Source organism: Macaca nemestrina, chromosome 2 (genome assembly GCF_043159975.1).
Source record: "Macaca nemestrina isolate mMacNem1 chromosome 2, mMacNem.hap1, whole genome shotgun sequence".
Classification (NCBI taxonomy): domain Eukaryota; kingdom Metazoa; phylum Chordata; class Mammalia; order Primates; family Cercopithecidae; genus Macaca; species Macaca nemestrina.
In genome coordinates, this window is record NC_092126.1 from 183,351,613 (window position 1) to 183,365,838 (window position 14,226).

The 14,226-nt window shown below is 35.6% G+C and overlaps 1 protein-coding gene across 3 annotated transcripts in view; it reads right to left on the reverse strand.

Moving 5' to 3' along the window:
* Window positions 1-4,896: 4,896 nt before the first annotated feature.
* The window catches only part of LOC105477472 (TBC1 domain family member 23), a 63,983-nt gene continuing 54,653 nt past the window's right edge, over window positions 4,897-14,226 (reverse strand). For all 3 annotated transcript variants that reach the window (XM_011733979.3, XM_011733978.3, XM_011733980.3), the window contains 4 exons: window positions 13,567-13,655; window positions 10,612-10,747; window positions 9,149-9,343; window positions 4,897-6,554 (listed from right to left, as the gene is read on the reverse strand). In XM_011733979.3, the coding sequence (XP_011732281.1) occupies window positions 6,473-6,554; window positions 9,149-9,343; window positions 10,612-10,747; window positions 13,567-13,655 (502 nt within the window). In that variant the 3' untranslated portion in view covers window positions 4,897-6,472. The remainder of the gene's footprint in view (window positions 6,555-9,148; window positions 9,344-10,611; window positions 10,748-13,566; window positions 13,656-14,226) is intronic.

Here is a 14,226-nt window from a genome sequence, read left to right on the forward strand (position 1 = left end):
TAGTAAACGTATGTTTCTTTATAAGAAATTGCCAAACTGTTGTCTAGAGTGTCTGTACCACTTTGTACACCCACCAGCAATGTATGAATGTTCTAGTTGCTCCATATCCTCACCAGCACTCGGTATTGTCATTTTTTGTTTTTAATTTTAGCCAATCTAACTGGTGTGTAGTAGCATCTCATTGTGGTTTTTACTTTTCCCCAACAGCTAATGATGATCTTTTCACATGCCTATTTGCCACCCATGATTCTCTGAAGAAATGCTTCTTTTCCCCATTGTTTTGTTTTCTTATTGTTGTAGTGAAAATTTTTGTATATTCTGAACACAAATCCTTTGTTGGTATGTTTTGCAAGTACAGTATTTTCCCCCAGTATGTAGCTTGTCTTTCCCTTCTATTAAGTGTCTTTTGCAGAGCAAAAATTTTAAATTTATTTTTAATTAATTTTTTTTTTTTGAGATGGAGTCTCGCTCTGTCACCCAGGCTGGAGTGCAGTGGCGCGATCTCGGCTCACTGCCACCTCTGCCTCCCGGAGTCAAGCGATTCTCTTACCTCAGCCTCCCGAGTAGCTGGGATTACAGGCGCACACCCCCAAACTCGACTAATTTTTGTATTTTTAGTAGAGAGGGGGTTTCACCATGCAGGCCAGGCTGGTCTCTTAACTCCTGACCTCGTGATCTGCCCGCCTCAGCCTCCCAAAGTGCTGGGATTATAGATGTGATTCATTCTTATGGATTGTGCTTTTCATATGTCTAACAACTATGGCCTCACCCAAAATCATGAAAATTTTCTCCTGTTTTCTATTAGTTTTATAGGTTTACACTGCACATTTAGCTGTATGATCCATTGAGTTAATTTTTGTATAAGGTTTGAGATATAAAGGGTGAGGTTAATTTCTTTGTATGTGGGTATCTAGTTGTTCCAACACCATATGTTGAAAAGAGTACCCTTTCTCAATTGAATTGCCTTTGAAACTTTGCTCAAAACCACTGCCCATTATTTGTGGGAGTCTATTTTTTTTCATTTTAATTATTTCCATAGGTTATTGGGGAACAGGTGGTCTTTGGTGACATGAGTAAATTCTTTGGTGATTTGTGAAATTTTGGTACACCCATCACCTGAGCAGTACATTCTGCACCCAATTTGTAGTATTTTATCCCTCACCCCCTTCCCACTCTTTCCCCGAGTCCCCACATTCCATTGTCTCATTCTTATGCCTTTGCATCCTCATAGCTTAGCTCCCACTTATGAGCGAGAACGTATGATGTTTGGTTTTCCATTCCTGAGTTACTTCACTTAGAATAATAGTCTCCAATATTATCCAGGTCTCTGCGAATGCCATTCATTCATTCCTTTTTATGACTGAATAGTATTCCATCATATATATACATATATATACATATATATATATACATATATATATACATATATATATATACATATATATATATACATATATATATATATCCACTTGTTGATTGATGGGCATTTGAGCTGGTTCCATATTTTTGCAATTGCAAATTGTGTTGCTATAAACATGCATGTGCAAGTTATCTTTTTCTTATAATGACTTTTTTTGAGATGGTATCTTGCTCTGTCACCCAGACTGGAGCGCAATGGCGTGATCTCAGCTCACTGCAACCTCCACCTCCTGCGGTCAAGCAGTTCTCCTGCCTCAGCCTCTCAAATAGCTGGGATTACAGGCGCCCACCACCATGCCCAACTAATTTTTGCATTTTTAGTAGAGACAGGGTTTCACCTTTTTGGCCAGGCTGGTCTCAAACTCCTGACCTCAGATGATCCACCTGCCTCAGCCTCCCAAAGTGCTGAGATTACAGGTGTGAATCACCACGACCAGCCAATGACTTCTTTTCCTCTGGGGAGATAGCCGGCAGTGGGATTGCTGAATCAAATGGTAGTTCTACTTTTAATTCTTTAAGGAATCTCCAGTTTTCCACCGTGGTTGTACTAGTTTACATTCCCACCAGCAGCATAGACACATTCCCTGTTTACAGCATCCATGCCAATATCTATTATTTTTTAATTTTTTGATTATGGCCATTCTTGGAGGAGTAAGATGGTATCACATTGTGGTTTTGATTTGCGTTCCCCTAATCATTAGTGATGTTGAGCATTTTTTCATGTTTTTGGCCATTTGTATATCTTCTTTTGAGAATTGTTTATTCATGTCCTTAGCACACTTTCTTTTGTGGTAGAACACAATTTTACTTTTTATATGTCCTGAATTTATTATTATACTTAAGAGCCCAAATATTAATATTATATTACATTCTAGGGTACATGTGCACAATGTGCAGATTTGTTACACATGTATACATGTGCCATGTTGGTGTGCTGCATCCATTAACTCATCATTTACATTAGGTATTTCTCCTGCTATCCCTCCCCCTCACCCCACCCCACGACAGGCCCCAGTGTGTGTTCCCCACCCTGTGTCCAAGTGTTCTAACTGTTCAATTCCCACCTGTGAGAACATGCGGTGTTTGGTTTTCTGTCCTTGTGACAGTTTGCTCAGAATGATGGTTTCCAGCTTCATCCATGTCCCTACAAAGGACATGAACTCATCCTTTTTTATGGCTGCATAGTATTCCATGGGCACACTTTTTGATGGGATTTTTTTCTTGCTAATTTGAGTTTGCTGTAGATTCTGGATATTAGTCCTTTGTCAGATGTGTAGATTGTGAAGATTTTCTCCCACTCTGTGGGTTGTTTACTCTGCTGATTGTTCCTTTTGCCATGAAAAAAGCTCTTTAGTTGAATTAAGTCCCAAATATTTATCTTTGTTTTTATTGCATTTGCTTTTGGGTTCTTGGTCATGAAATCCTTGCCTAAGCCAGTGTCTAGAAGGGTTTTTCTGATGTTATCTTCCAGAATTTTTATAATTTCAGATCTTAGATTTAAGTCCTTGATCCTTAAAAGTCCTCGGTAAAAAAAAATTTCTATTAAGCACTACATAACACACTGCATGCCACATAAAACTCTGCATAACATTCTCGCAGGGGTAAGTGACCATAGCTGAATTCTTTTCTCATCAATCAGGAAAATGAAAATGCTTCCTTAATCAATGTTCTCCAGTCTCTGACACATAATAACAACTCCAAAAATGTGCCTCTCTTTCCATCAAACTCCACTGACATGAAAAATGGGCAACCTGTTTTTCCTTGCCCAGTTAGTGAACTTGCGGGTGTACCCAGTGGCCACTCTAGGGATCGCTATAATCAACAAGACACAGTAACAAGTATTGGCAAGCAAGTGGAGAAATCACTCATATTGCCAGTGGGGAAGTAAAGTGGAATAGTTTGGAAGTTCCTCGAAAAGTTAAACATGGAATTAACATACAACTCAGTAATTCCACTCCTAGGTAAATATCCAAAAGAACTGAAAACGTATAACACAAAAATTTGTACACAAATGTTCACAGGGCATTATTCATAAAAGCCAAAAAGTGGAAGAAACCTAAATGTCCACCATCTGATGAATAAATGAGTTATATCTATACAATAAAATACTATTCAGCCACAAAAAATGAAATTGATACATGCTACAATGCAAATGAAGCTTTAAAATATTATGTTTTGAGATTGGGCATGGTGGCTCATGACTGTAATCCTAGCACTTTGGGAGGCTGAGGCGGGCAGATCACTTGAGGTCACAAGTTCGAGACCAGCCTGGCCAACATGGCAAAACCCTGTCTCTGCTAAAAATACAAAAATTAGCCAGGTGTGGTGGCACACACCTGTAGTCCCAGTTACTCGTGAGGCTGAGGCAGGAGAATTGCTTGAACAGGGAAGGTGGAGGTTGCAGTGAGCCGAGATCTTACCACTCCACTCCAGCCTGGGCGCCACAGTGGGACTCCATTCACCGCCCCCCACCCAAAAAAAAAATATATATATATATATTTTTTGAAGAATTAGATGTGATTTAAAAATTAGAAAAACAAAATATGTATATTAAGTGAAAAAAGCTGGCAATGTATGATTCCTTTTATAATGAAATGTCCGGAATCCACAGAGACAGAAAGTAAAATGGTGCTTGGTAAGGGTTGGAGGGAAGAGGAAAGGAGAGTGACTATTAACAGGTATAGATTTGTTCTGTTTTTCTGAAGTGACGAAATGTTCTAGAACTAGAGTTGCACAACTCTGTGGATATTCCAATAACTACTGAAAAGGGGGAACTTTAAGGCATGTGAATACTTCAATAAGTATGTTAAGTTCAAGATGTTAATGTTCAAACTGAGATACTACATTCATTACTCATTCAACCTACAGGGTTGGGGTCCCCCACATCAAACTATCAATTTTAACTAGGACTGCCAAGTTACAGCTGGTTAGTCTAATGTCAGAGTATCATGCTAAGGAGTTAAAGGTCCTGTGTGAAACACAGTGACAAAAACGGCTGAGTATGTCAATACAAATTTATCATAATGACCAAGTTTTATTAATGGTGAGCAAATGGCATCAATCCTATACAGGAGAAATAATTGTATACCTTCATAGACAAAAATAATTTCCAGGGAGTGTGGAGATAAGAGGAATACTTTCTCTTTTCACTCAATTTCTTTGAGCCTTGGTTTCCTTCTCTTGAAAATACAAAAAATAACAACTTCCTAAAGTCGCAACCTGTGCAATCATGAAAGCCCATGAGAGGTGGCCACCCCAGAGTGATTCCCAGCTCTGTGGTCAGTGGGCCAGTGAAGGGAGGATGAGCTACACAAGTGCCTAGAACATTCAATGAAATGTATTTTCGTTTAATAGTCATAAATAATCCTGTAACTGTGTAGTTCACGGTAGTAGGTAACTTACTAAATGCCTTCAATTCTCTAATTTTGCGGTCTTAAGAGATTTGCAAATAGGGAAAAGAAAGAGAGAGACAGTGTCTTTAAGAAGAAAGTTCTGAGCAAACTGTATTAATTTATTTACAATTGTAATTTATAAACAGTAACACAAACATCTTTACAATAATATTATGAAAAATGTCCCATGGCTGAAATGGGTGAAAAATGAGACTTCAGCACATTTCTAAAGGGGTGCCAAGAAAAGGGAAAAAATGCAATACAACAGTTTTAGGGGAGAGTTATACCAAGTAATGCACCTAGGTGCAATTTCATGCAGATGTCTTCAACCACTCAAACTGTTTTTATTAGATATTAGAATAAGATTTCCTGAATTATGTTGCCTTCTATTCACTTGATTTCCATAAGTAAATCAAAATGACTGGCTGTTAACCAGGTACATCTAAATATTTCTCCCATCAACCCCTTAGAGATAATCCATTACATTTTAGGACACGTCAGATTGTGGGTATTGCAACTTCCCAAATGGATTTTACAAAATATCATTCCATGGCCCTAAATGTGTTCCTGGATTTCTCTTACCAAATGTGTCTAATATGGACCACTATACATGAAATGAAGAACTCTGCAAAACCACAGCAGAGCAATTTTCAGTACATTAAGACAATGTGTCCAAAAATAAATTCAAACCACTGGAACTTCAATGAGAGGATAAAACCAAAAGAAGAGAAAGAAATTCAGAAAATGATGACAAAAACAATTGTACTTTATAAGCTCTCTGATTATTTGGCATTTATATAAGTGGATATTACTGTGGTTACAGACCATAATCCTCAATGAGGACAAATCAATGTGGCTTAAACACTTGTTTTAAAATATAAATCAAATAATCCACTTGTAATAAAAACCAACGACATTTTTACAGACACAATTCTGTCCCCAAAATGTTAATCTTAACAGCCTACCTACTTATTTTAATGCTTTCAACTGCTCTTTATAAATCGTTAGGATGAAGTTTCTTATCTTTGAAGCATTTAGTGTCCAAATAATTAGCTAATGGAGCAAAGGTGATTTAGAAAATGATGTTTCAACATTTTACTAGCTGTACTGTATTTTGAGTTGGCAGGAATCTTCAACCATTCCATTAAAAAGATTTCACTCTTCTTAAGAAGAACAGAAACAGTGAATGAATTATTTATGTTCTTAGTTTCTGATATTGCTCAGTGGGTAAAACAATCTAGCAATTAAGGAAGTCTCCTCAACTAATTCTATCTCTAATTTTCAGTGAAGACACTGCAGATATGTACATGTACAGCTGTTTTTGAACCCGAAAGTGATGCATGTTCCCTTAAAACAGCTCTTCAAAACAGAACTGCATTCTGTATCCTTACTTAGTCCATAAGGGCACAAGGTCAGTTACTTCAAAGTAATTTAATAACTGACCTTTATAATACATCATTTTATAAAACCAAAATGCAAAAGAAACACTTTTAAAAAGTTTACTGTCCACAGATTGATTATAGTAATTTATGCTTTCTTAGACCTGCTATTTAAGCAGCCCCATGAGCAAATGAAAGGTCTCCAGTTAGTATTCACCAGGAAGTATATGTCCATGTTTCTCTTGGTTGTCTTAATTTCTTTTTATATAATTTTCTTTTATATTAACTTTCCAAAGCATCCAAAACTTTCATGATCTGCTGTTTTATGGCTTTAGTAGCATCCCCTGCATTTGGAATCAAATACCTAAGGGGAGGGAAAAAATACATATATATATATACACATATATATATTAATACAGTGCTTTCCCTTCAAGACTCAGCTGATAGGTCGCCTCCAATGGGAAGCTTTCCCTAACCCACAAAGCCAGCAGAAATGCCTCCTATGTACTCCCATAGCTTATTTGAACATAATCCAAAGCTTATTTTGAAAGAGAGAAAACCTAAATGCAAAGGCAGTGTCATTTTTCATACAGTGTAAAGCTAAAATTCTTTGAGCCATTATTAAATATAGGTAATAGCTAGATAAAACACAAGATAAAAAATGTAATATTCCACTCCCCAATACAGATGTACCTTCAATTAGCTACAGAAATCACATACAAATTGTTGGTATCCAATTCCAAAGACAATGACAATTCCAACACTTAATAGTTTGACTTTAAGCAAGTAATTTAAGTTCACCAAAACAGATTCCTACATAAAAAATAGGTGTAGTTATCCAAACTTTACAGAGGGTTATGTACATAATAAAATGGTGTTGTAAGGTCTGAAATATTTAAAAAAGACAAAGACATATGATAACTATTACAAAATATCGACACTATAGATTAAATGTCCATTTTCTTGGAGAATAAAAATAGTGGTTTTTTTTGTTTTTTTGTTTTTTTTTCCACAGCATTTTCTGTAAAACCTAACAATTCCACTGTATAAATCATCTGTAAGTGTTACATATGCAAGGCAGAATAGAAACCATAAATATCAATGAAGAAAGGCAGAGGGAGAATCTAGTTACTTTATCTTCCACTATTAAGACTATCTGCCACAACTCTGAATTAAAAAAAAGATGTTGATCTATATATAATAAACTTCAATTTATTTAGCAAAATTTATGGGAAAGCCTTTAAAACATAATTCTCAACTTTTACTATGCATGACAAAGTCATAATTCAAATATCCTTTGGTTAAAATTAATTTATCAGTAGATATTAAAATGTGTATACCTCAGAGACCCACTGAATCTACTTGCAGGAATTTATCCTGAGAAGATGAATTGGACAACTACGTAAATATACATTTTTTTAAAGGCCCACTAGAAGATTAATAGTGAAACATATGAAATAATGTAAATGCCAATCAACATGAGGCTTGTTAAATCAATCTCCTGAGAAATCCTTATAACAGAATATCTACCATTAAAAAGTTAAGAATTTATATTTATTGGGCTGGGCGCGGTGGCTCACGCCTGTAATCCCAGCACTTTTGGAGGCCGAGGCGGGTATATCACAAGGTCAGTCGATCGAGACCATCCTGGCTAACACGGTGAAACCCTGCCTCTACTAAAAATACAAAAAATTAGCCAGGTGTGGTGGTGGGCACCTATAGTCCCCGCTACTTGGGAGGCTGAGGCAGAAAGAATGGCATGAACCCGGGAGGCAGAGCTTGCAGTGAGCCAAGATCGCACCACTGCACTCCAGCCTGAGCGACAGAGAGAGACTCTGTCTCAAAAAAAAATAATAATAATTTATATTTATTAAAATGTAAATATATCACACTATACTGTTTTCTTAAAAAATCAGAACACAAAAACAAGCCTGTATCACATTTATCTAGTTTTTAATAAAGAAATAACATATGCATTAAAAAAATCTGAGATGATACTCATCAATGTGTTAACAGAGAATTAGAATGAAATATTCTTTATATTTCTATTAATTGAAAATATCACTATGTAAATATTTATTCTTACATAAAGCAACAAAGTGATTGTTTTTACAAATCGGGTATTATTTTCTTTTAACAAAGTACATAAAACAGTACAGATTCATGATGTTTGCTACCTAACTGTCAGAACAAGATCAAAGAAACTGAATAATTTCCCCTTCCAATTGAAGTTGATTATTTAAAAGTGCTCCGATATGACCTTAAGCTTACTCTTTATCCAAGCACTCCTGTAAACAAGAAGTGTAATCCTAAATCTCAGGAGGGGAACAACTTGAACTGATGCAAGGTGGAATAAACCACAAATCAGGAGTCAGAAAGGCTATATTTGGATCTGTCACAAACTAAGTGTCAGGATCTGAGAAGTCATTCAACTCCTCTGGGCTTCATATTTTTATCTACAGATTTAAAAATGGTTTAGTATCAATATCAGTGTGGTCCACAGCCCTTGGGCCAGTCTGTGAACTGTTAGTGACCACAATGAGATAAAGTGGGGGGCTTGTACCAGGGTGTAAATTACCTATATCACCCAGCACACTGCTTAGTTCACTGACAGTCTGTCAAAACAAGAATTTTTCTGTGAAGGAAAATAAAAATATTGACATACTCTAAAACAAGTTTCTTACTTCACTGCAAGCCAGCAATTAGTGCAGCACTGGTGTAGATTAACAACAAGGATCCTTGCGTCAGAAGCTTTATGAAATTTGCTATGGCACTTACTCAAATCATGTGCTAATGGCTAAACCACATATGGCTAAGGACTGGGGAGGAAGAGATAATAAGAAACACTAAAAGTGGTTCACCTATCCTATTCCACCATCCATTCCCCAAAATAGAGAAACAAACTCTTTATAGTGAACTGCAGTAATTCAGATAATATCATCCTAAGGAAAATCTTACCTTTCAATTGCCAAGATTTCTATTCCTGAAGCACTGCTATTTCCATACTTGAAGGTAATGAGTTCAGGATGTTTTTTTTTGGATGTAATTTTAACTACAGAATTCAGCGCTTGTCGAGACTGTATATAAGCCAATCCTTTCCGTGAAACAATCTCCCTTAAACAATACATATGTGTTGCGGTAACCAACAGATGACTTGAGACAAAAAGAGCATTAAAAGAAAAAAAAATTTAAGTAAATGTAATTCAAAACAGGTGTTGTTTTGAAACAACCACCCCAATTATTAAAAATGTTCAACTCTAAATAAAATTATTTGAGTTAAAAGATACAAACAGAGGTTAATCTATAAACAAGTAAACTACACATTAAAGGCTTTTAATTGTATGCAAAATTAATATTTTATTAACAGATAATCCTGCAATGATTTAAAAGTAATATAATAAATGTAATACAAAGTTCCATACAACATAGAAATCATTACAATAATATATCTTTTATTGAAAAGGAGTATATTACTTTTCAGATTTTTAACACTATTACCTATATTCATAAACTATTCTCATTCAATGCACCATATCCTATATCTAATATCCAAGATCACTAGGCAATTGTTGGGTTTCCCTACATATTTTGTAATACTCTGTAACTGGATCCTGAAGGCAAAATGAGCATAGTATTATTAACACTCACCCACAACCCCTGTACCTCAGCTTCTTTTTAATACTTTTACATTTTTATGTACAGTAATACCATATGACAATTATCAGACAAGCCCAGCATGTGGAACATTCCGCAGGATGATTGACCTGGACTCAAAGGATTCATTCATCATGAAGAGAAAAGGGAAGTGAGGGAGTGGGGGGATGAGTTCTGCTGCACACAGGGTGAGACTAAAGACACGTAACAGACAATGCAATGTGTGAACCATGAACTGGATCATGGATCAGAAAGAAAAAACACACTTCAAAAGATACTTTGGGAACACTGAAAAATTGGGGTATGATCTGTATGACAAATGATGGATTTACAAAAATTTTTAGGTGGGGTAATGGCATTGAAGTTGTGCAGGAGAATGCTCATATACTTGGGAGGTTTATGCTGAAGCATTTAGGGGTGAAGTGTCACATCTGTAGCCTTCTTTTGAAAGGTTTGACAAAAGTGTACATATACATGTATATGTACATATATACATACGAAATGGGGTGGTATTAAAAGGTGTTAACAGTTGATCAAAGAATCATAAGGGTGTTCAATGTACTATTCCTTCAACATTTTTGTATAAAATTTTTCAAAATAAAAATTATATAAGAAATACTGTTATAATTCAAGACCTATTATATAAGTAGACAGAAGGAAATTATAACTTATTGTACTAGGATAAACAAAGGTTCTTCTGTAGTTCAGTTTTGTATTAACTTCCCTAAATTCAATTTTACTTCTGATGAAGACATTTTTAAAAGTACCTGGGAAACATGTGTCCACTTTCTTTTACTTCTTTACAAGGAAAATGATGTTTGACATCTGGCTTGTTTATCCAAGTCTGAATGTTTACAACCTCTTTTCTATCATCATCTGACATTGAAGAACTGTCAATTTCATCTATAAAAAATATAAAGTGTTAAATATGGATATTACCAACTTTTAAAATGATACATTCTCTAACAGTCTAAAAAAATTTCAGTAGTATTTTGAAGATATGGATTAAAAAACAAACAGGCTGGGCGCAGTTGCTCACGCCTGTAATCACAGCACTTTGAGAGGCTAAGGCAGGCAGATCATCTGAGGGCAGGAGTTCGAGACCAGCCTGGACAACATGGTGAAACCTCGTCTCTACTAAAAAATACAAAAAATTAGCTGGGCGTGGTGGTGCACACCTGTAATCTCAGCTACTTGGGAGGCTGAGGCATGAGAATCGTTTGAACCCAGGAGGTTGCAGTGAGCTGAGATTGTGCCACTGCACTCCAGCTTGGGTGACAGAGTGAGACTCTGTCTCAAAAAAAAAAGAAAAAAAAAAAAAAAAAAGAATAACACAACCAATTCTAATCCTGCTACTCTATTTCCTTATGCCACTGATATTAATATAGAAATATTATTATCAAACATCACTTTCATACAGTAACAAAGTCAAGTGTAAATATTAAGAATACATTTTTAAAGATTAAACTATTTGGGGAATTTCAATTGTTTTGATATGCATAACCTAACTATGATCTGACTAGTCTGTAAAGAGATGGCTGAATTATTAAATACGCAGTATCTTGAGGGTAAAGATGGTAGATTTCTTTTTATCTTGCTGCTTTTTGATTTTAAAGAAAATAATCAATCCTGGGATAAATAAGTAAAAATCTAGGGTTATTTTCCCTAAGAGAAATATAAAATAATATTTTCTAATTGTATTTATATATTAATATAATTAATAATTATATTTTCTAATTTAAGAAAGGGAAAATACAGTCTCTAAGGTAAAATTATAGGTTCTGTCCTTTGCTTTTTAGCAAATACTGCAAAATATACAGACATAATGAAAAAGGAAATTGCACGTATCTACACTCCAGCTTACAGAAAAGTGAACCTCTCATGTATCTCTTCCTACTCACATTCTCCTCCCTTCCCCACCAAGAAATACTATCTGAATTTGGTGTTATCAGTTCCATATATGTCTTTGCTTTAACATGTATGCATGTATGCATATCCCTAAATAATATACAGTAGTATTATACATACAGTAGTAGTATACATGCTTTAACATGTATGTATATATGCAAATCCCATAACATGTATGCATATCCCTAAATAATATACAGTAGTATTCGACAAACCAAATGTATATAAAAAGTAGACTACTCAACTGCATTCTTCCGCAACTGCTACCCTACTCCCAACATCTGAAATTCATACATACTGATACACATAGTTCATTTTCTCACTTTCATTATGGTCCAATTTTCCATATTGTAAATATGTGTATGTAGATACATGATAAATGTAAATATGCCACAATTTATTCATCCATTTCCCTCTCCCCTTTGTTAATGGAAGAAGTTGAGATATTAAGGGAGAGACAGATAACAGAAAGAAGATGGCAATAGAGAGGGGAAAAAAGAAGAAAAGGAAACAATTAGAAATATCACATTTACCTCTGTGCAAGTTTTCTGGAAAGTGATTTCATGTATCTACTAAAATGTCACATGTGATTCCCCATAACCTAGCAATCTGACTGCTAAGAATTTACCCTCTGAATATACTTTCATCAAAAGCTAATCTGCATATATATCTTTATATAAAGATCCATTGCCATTTGAAACAAACAAAAACCCTGGGAAACCACCAGTGTCAACTGGAAGACGGACTAAATAAAGTACGGTATGTTTATATGATAGAAGGAGAATGAGGAGATACACGAGCTGAAATGGGAAATATGCAACAAGTTTTACTAACTGGAAAAAGCAAGGTGAGATTTGGGAGTCTTTTTTCCTCATTCTGCACATTTATATATTTTTTCCCTAACTCAATACACATAGTAACCAAAATTAGTTATGACTGCTTACCTAACACATATTAACCAATATTAGTTATGATTGCTCAATTAGGATGAACTGGGCAGTAGAATTATAAACCAAAGACTAAATTTTTTTCTTTTTTTTTTTTTGAGATAGTCTCGCTGTGTCGCTCAGGCTGGAATGCAGTAGCACGATCTTGGCTCACTGCAACCTCCGCCTCCTGGGTTCAAGCGATTCTCTTGCCTCAGCCACCCAATCAGCTGGGATTACGGGCATGCACCACCATGCCCAGCTAATTTTTGTACTTTTAGTAGAGAAAGGGTTTCACCATGTTGGTCAGGTTGGTCTTGAACTCCTGACCTCAAGTGATCTGCCTGCCTCGGCCTCCCAAAGTACTGGGATTACAGGCGTGAGCCACCGAGCCTGGTCTAAATTATTTTTAAAAAACATAACCACAGAGAAGACAACCTTCCCTGACACAATATCACCATCTTGTGGCCCTTTAGGATATTGCCTCCAGTTTCAAAAAACTTATCCCCAATTTTGTAATTTTCAGTGCTTTAGTCCCACAACTCTCAATCTCCTAGGTGATTGATCAAAGGAATTTCAATCCCATCACTTGGATTTAAATACTATTTCTACACTGATAGCCCTCAAATTATCATCAGTTTAGACCTCTCTCCTCAGCTGAAGGCACCTATAATCAATTGCCTCTACTTAACATTTCTGCTTGGATTTCTAATAGGTACAATTCAAGGTGTCTAAAACCAAACTCTTAATAGAAAGCCACAGATTCTCCAATTATTTCTACAGAATCTGTTTTTTAAAAAAGCAGTTGATTGGCTATTCCCAGAATGACTGCTGTAATCACTCCTGATGACTGAGCAAAGCCATCTGTAGCTAAGTGTATTACTACACCTGTGTCGTATTCTTCTTCATCCCCAATGCTGAAAACAGGCTTTACACCACGGTAAGGCTTGCCCACTCTGTCACTGCTGCTCACATGCCTATATTCAAAGAATTTTAGGGAAGAAATAATCATTTAAGAAGTTTTCAAAGATTTTTACCAAGCATCATTTGAATATTCACACAAAATGTAAATATTCCTTATCCCCCGCAAAACCCTGTGCACTAGCCATAGTTTTAGGAGAGCTATGTTAAGGAAATTAAAAGAAGATAAAGAAATTATGTTAGCAAAAGTGGCATAAGGCCTTGGTAGACTGAATGCTCTTAAATATGTAAAAATTAAATTTTAAACAATTTTAATATCCATATTAAAACTAATGTTTAGATCTGTTTGGCCTTGGGCAAGTTATTTAGATTTCTGTGCTTCTGATTCCTCCTCTGTAAAATAGTGCTAACAATATCTACCTGTCAGGGTTATCGTGAGAACTAAATCGGTTAATTTTATTGTAAAACTATTAGGACAACGCCTGGTACTACCTTCATGTCTGTTAGGTAAAATAAGTTACTGACACCAAATATTCAAATTCCAACATGAGTGGTTAAGGTTTCTCATATAAGTGCAAGTGTCTTAAGGGTTATCTTCCCATTTTTTTATTACTGTTACTTTTGTTT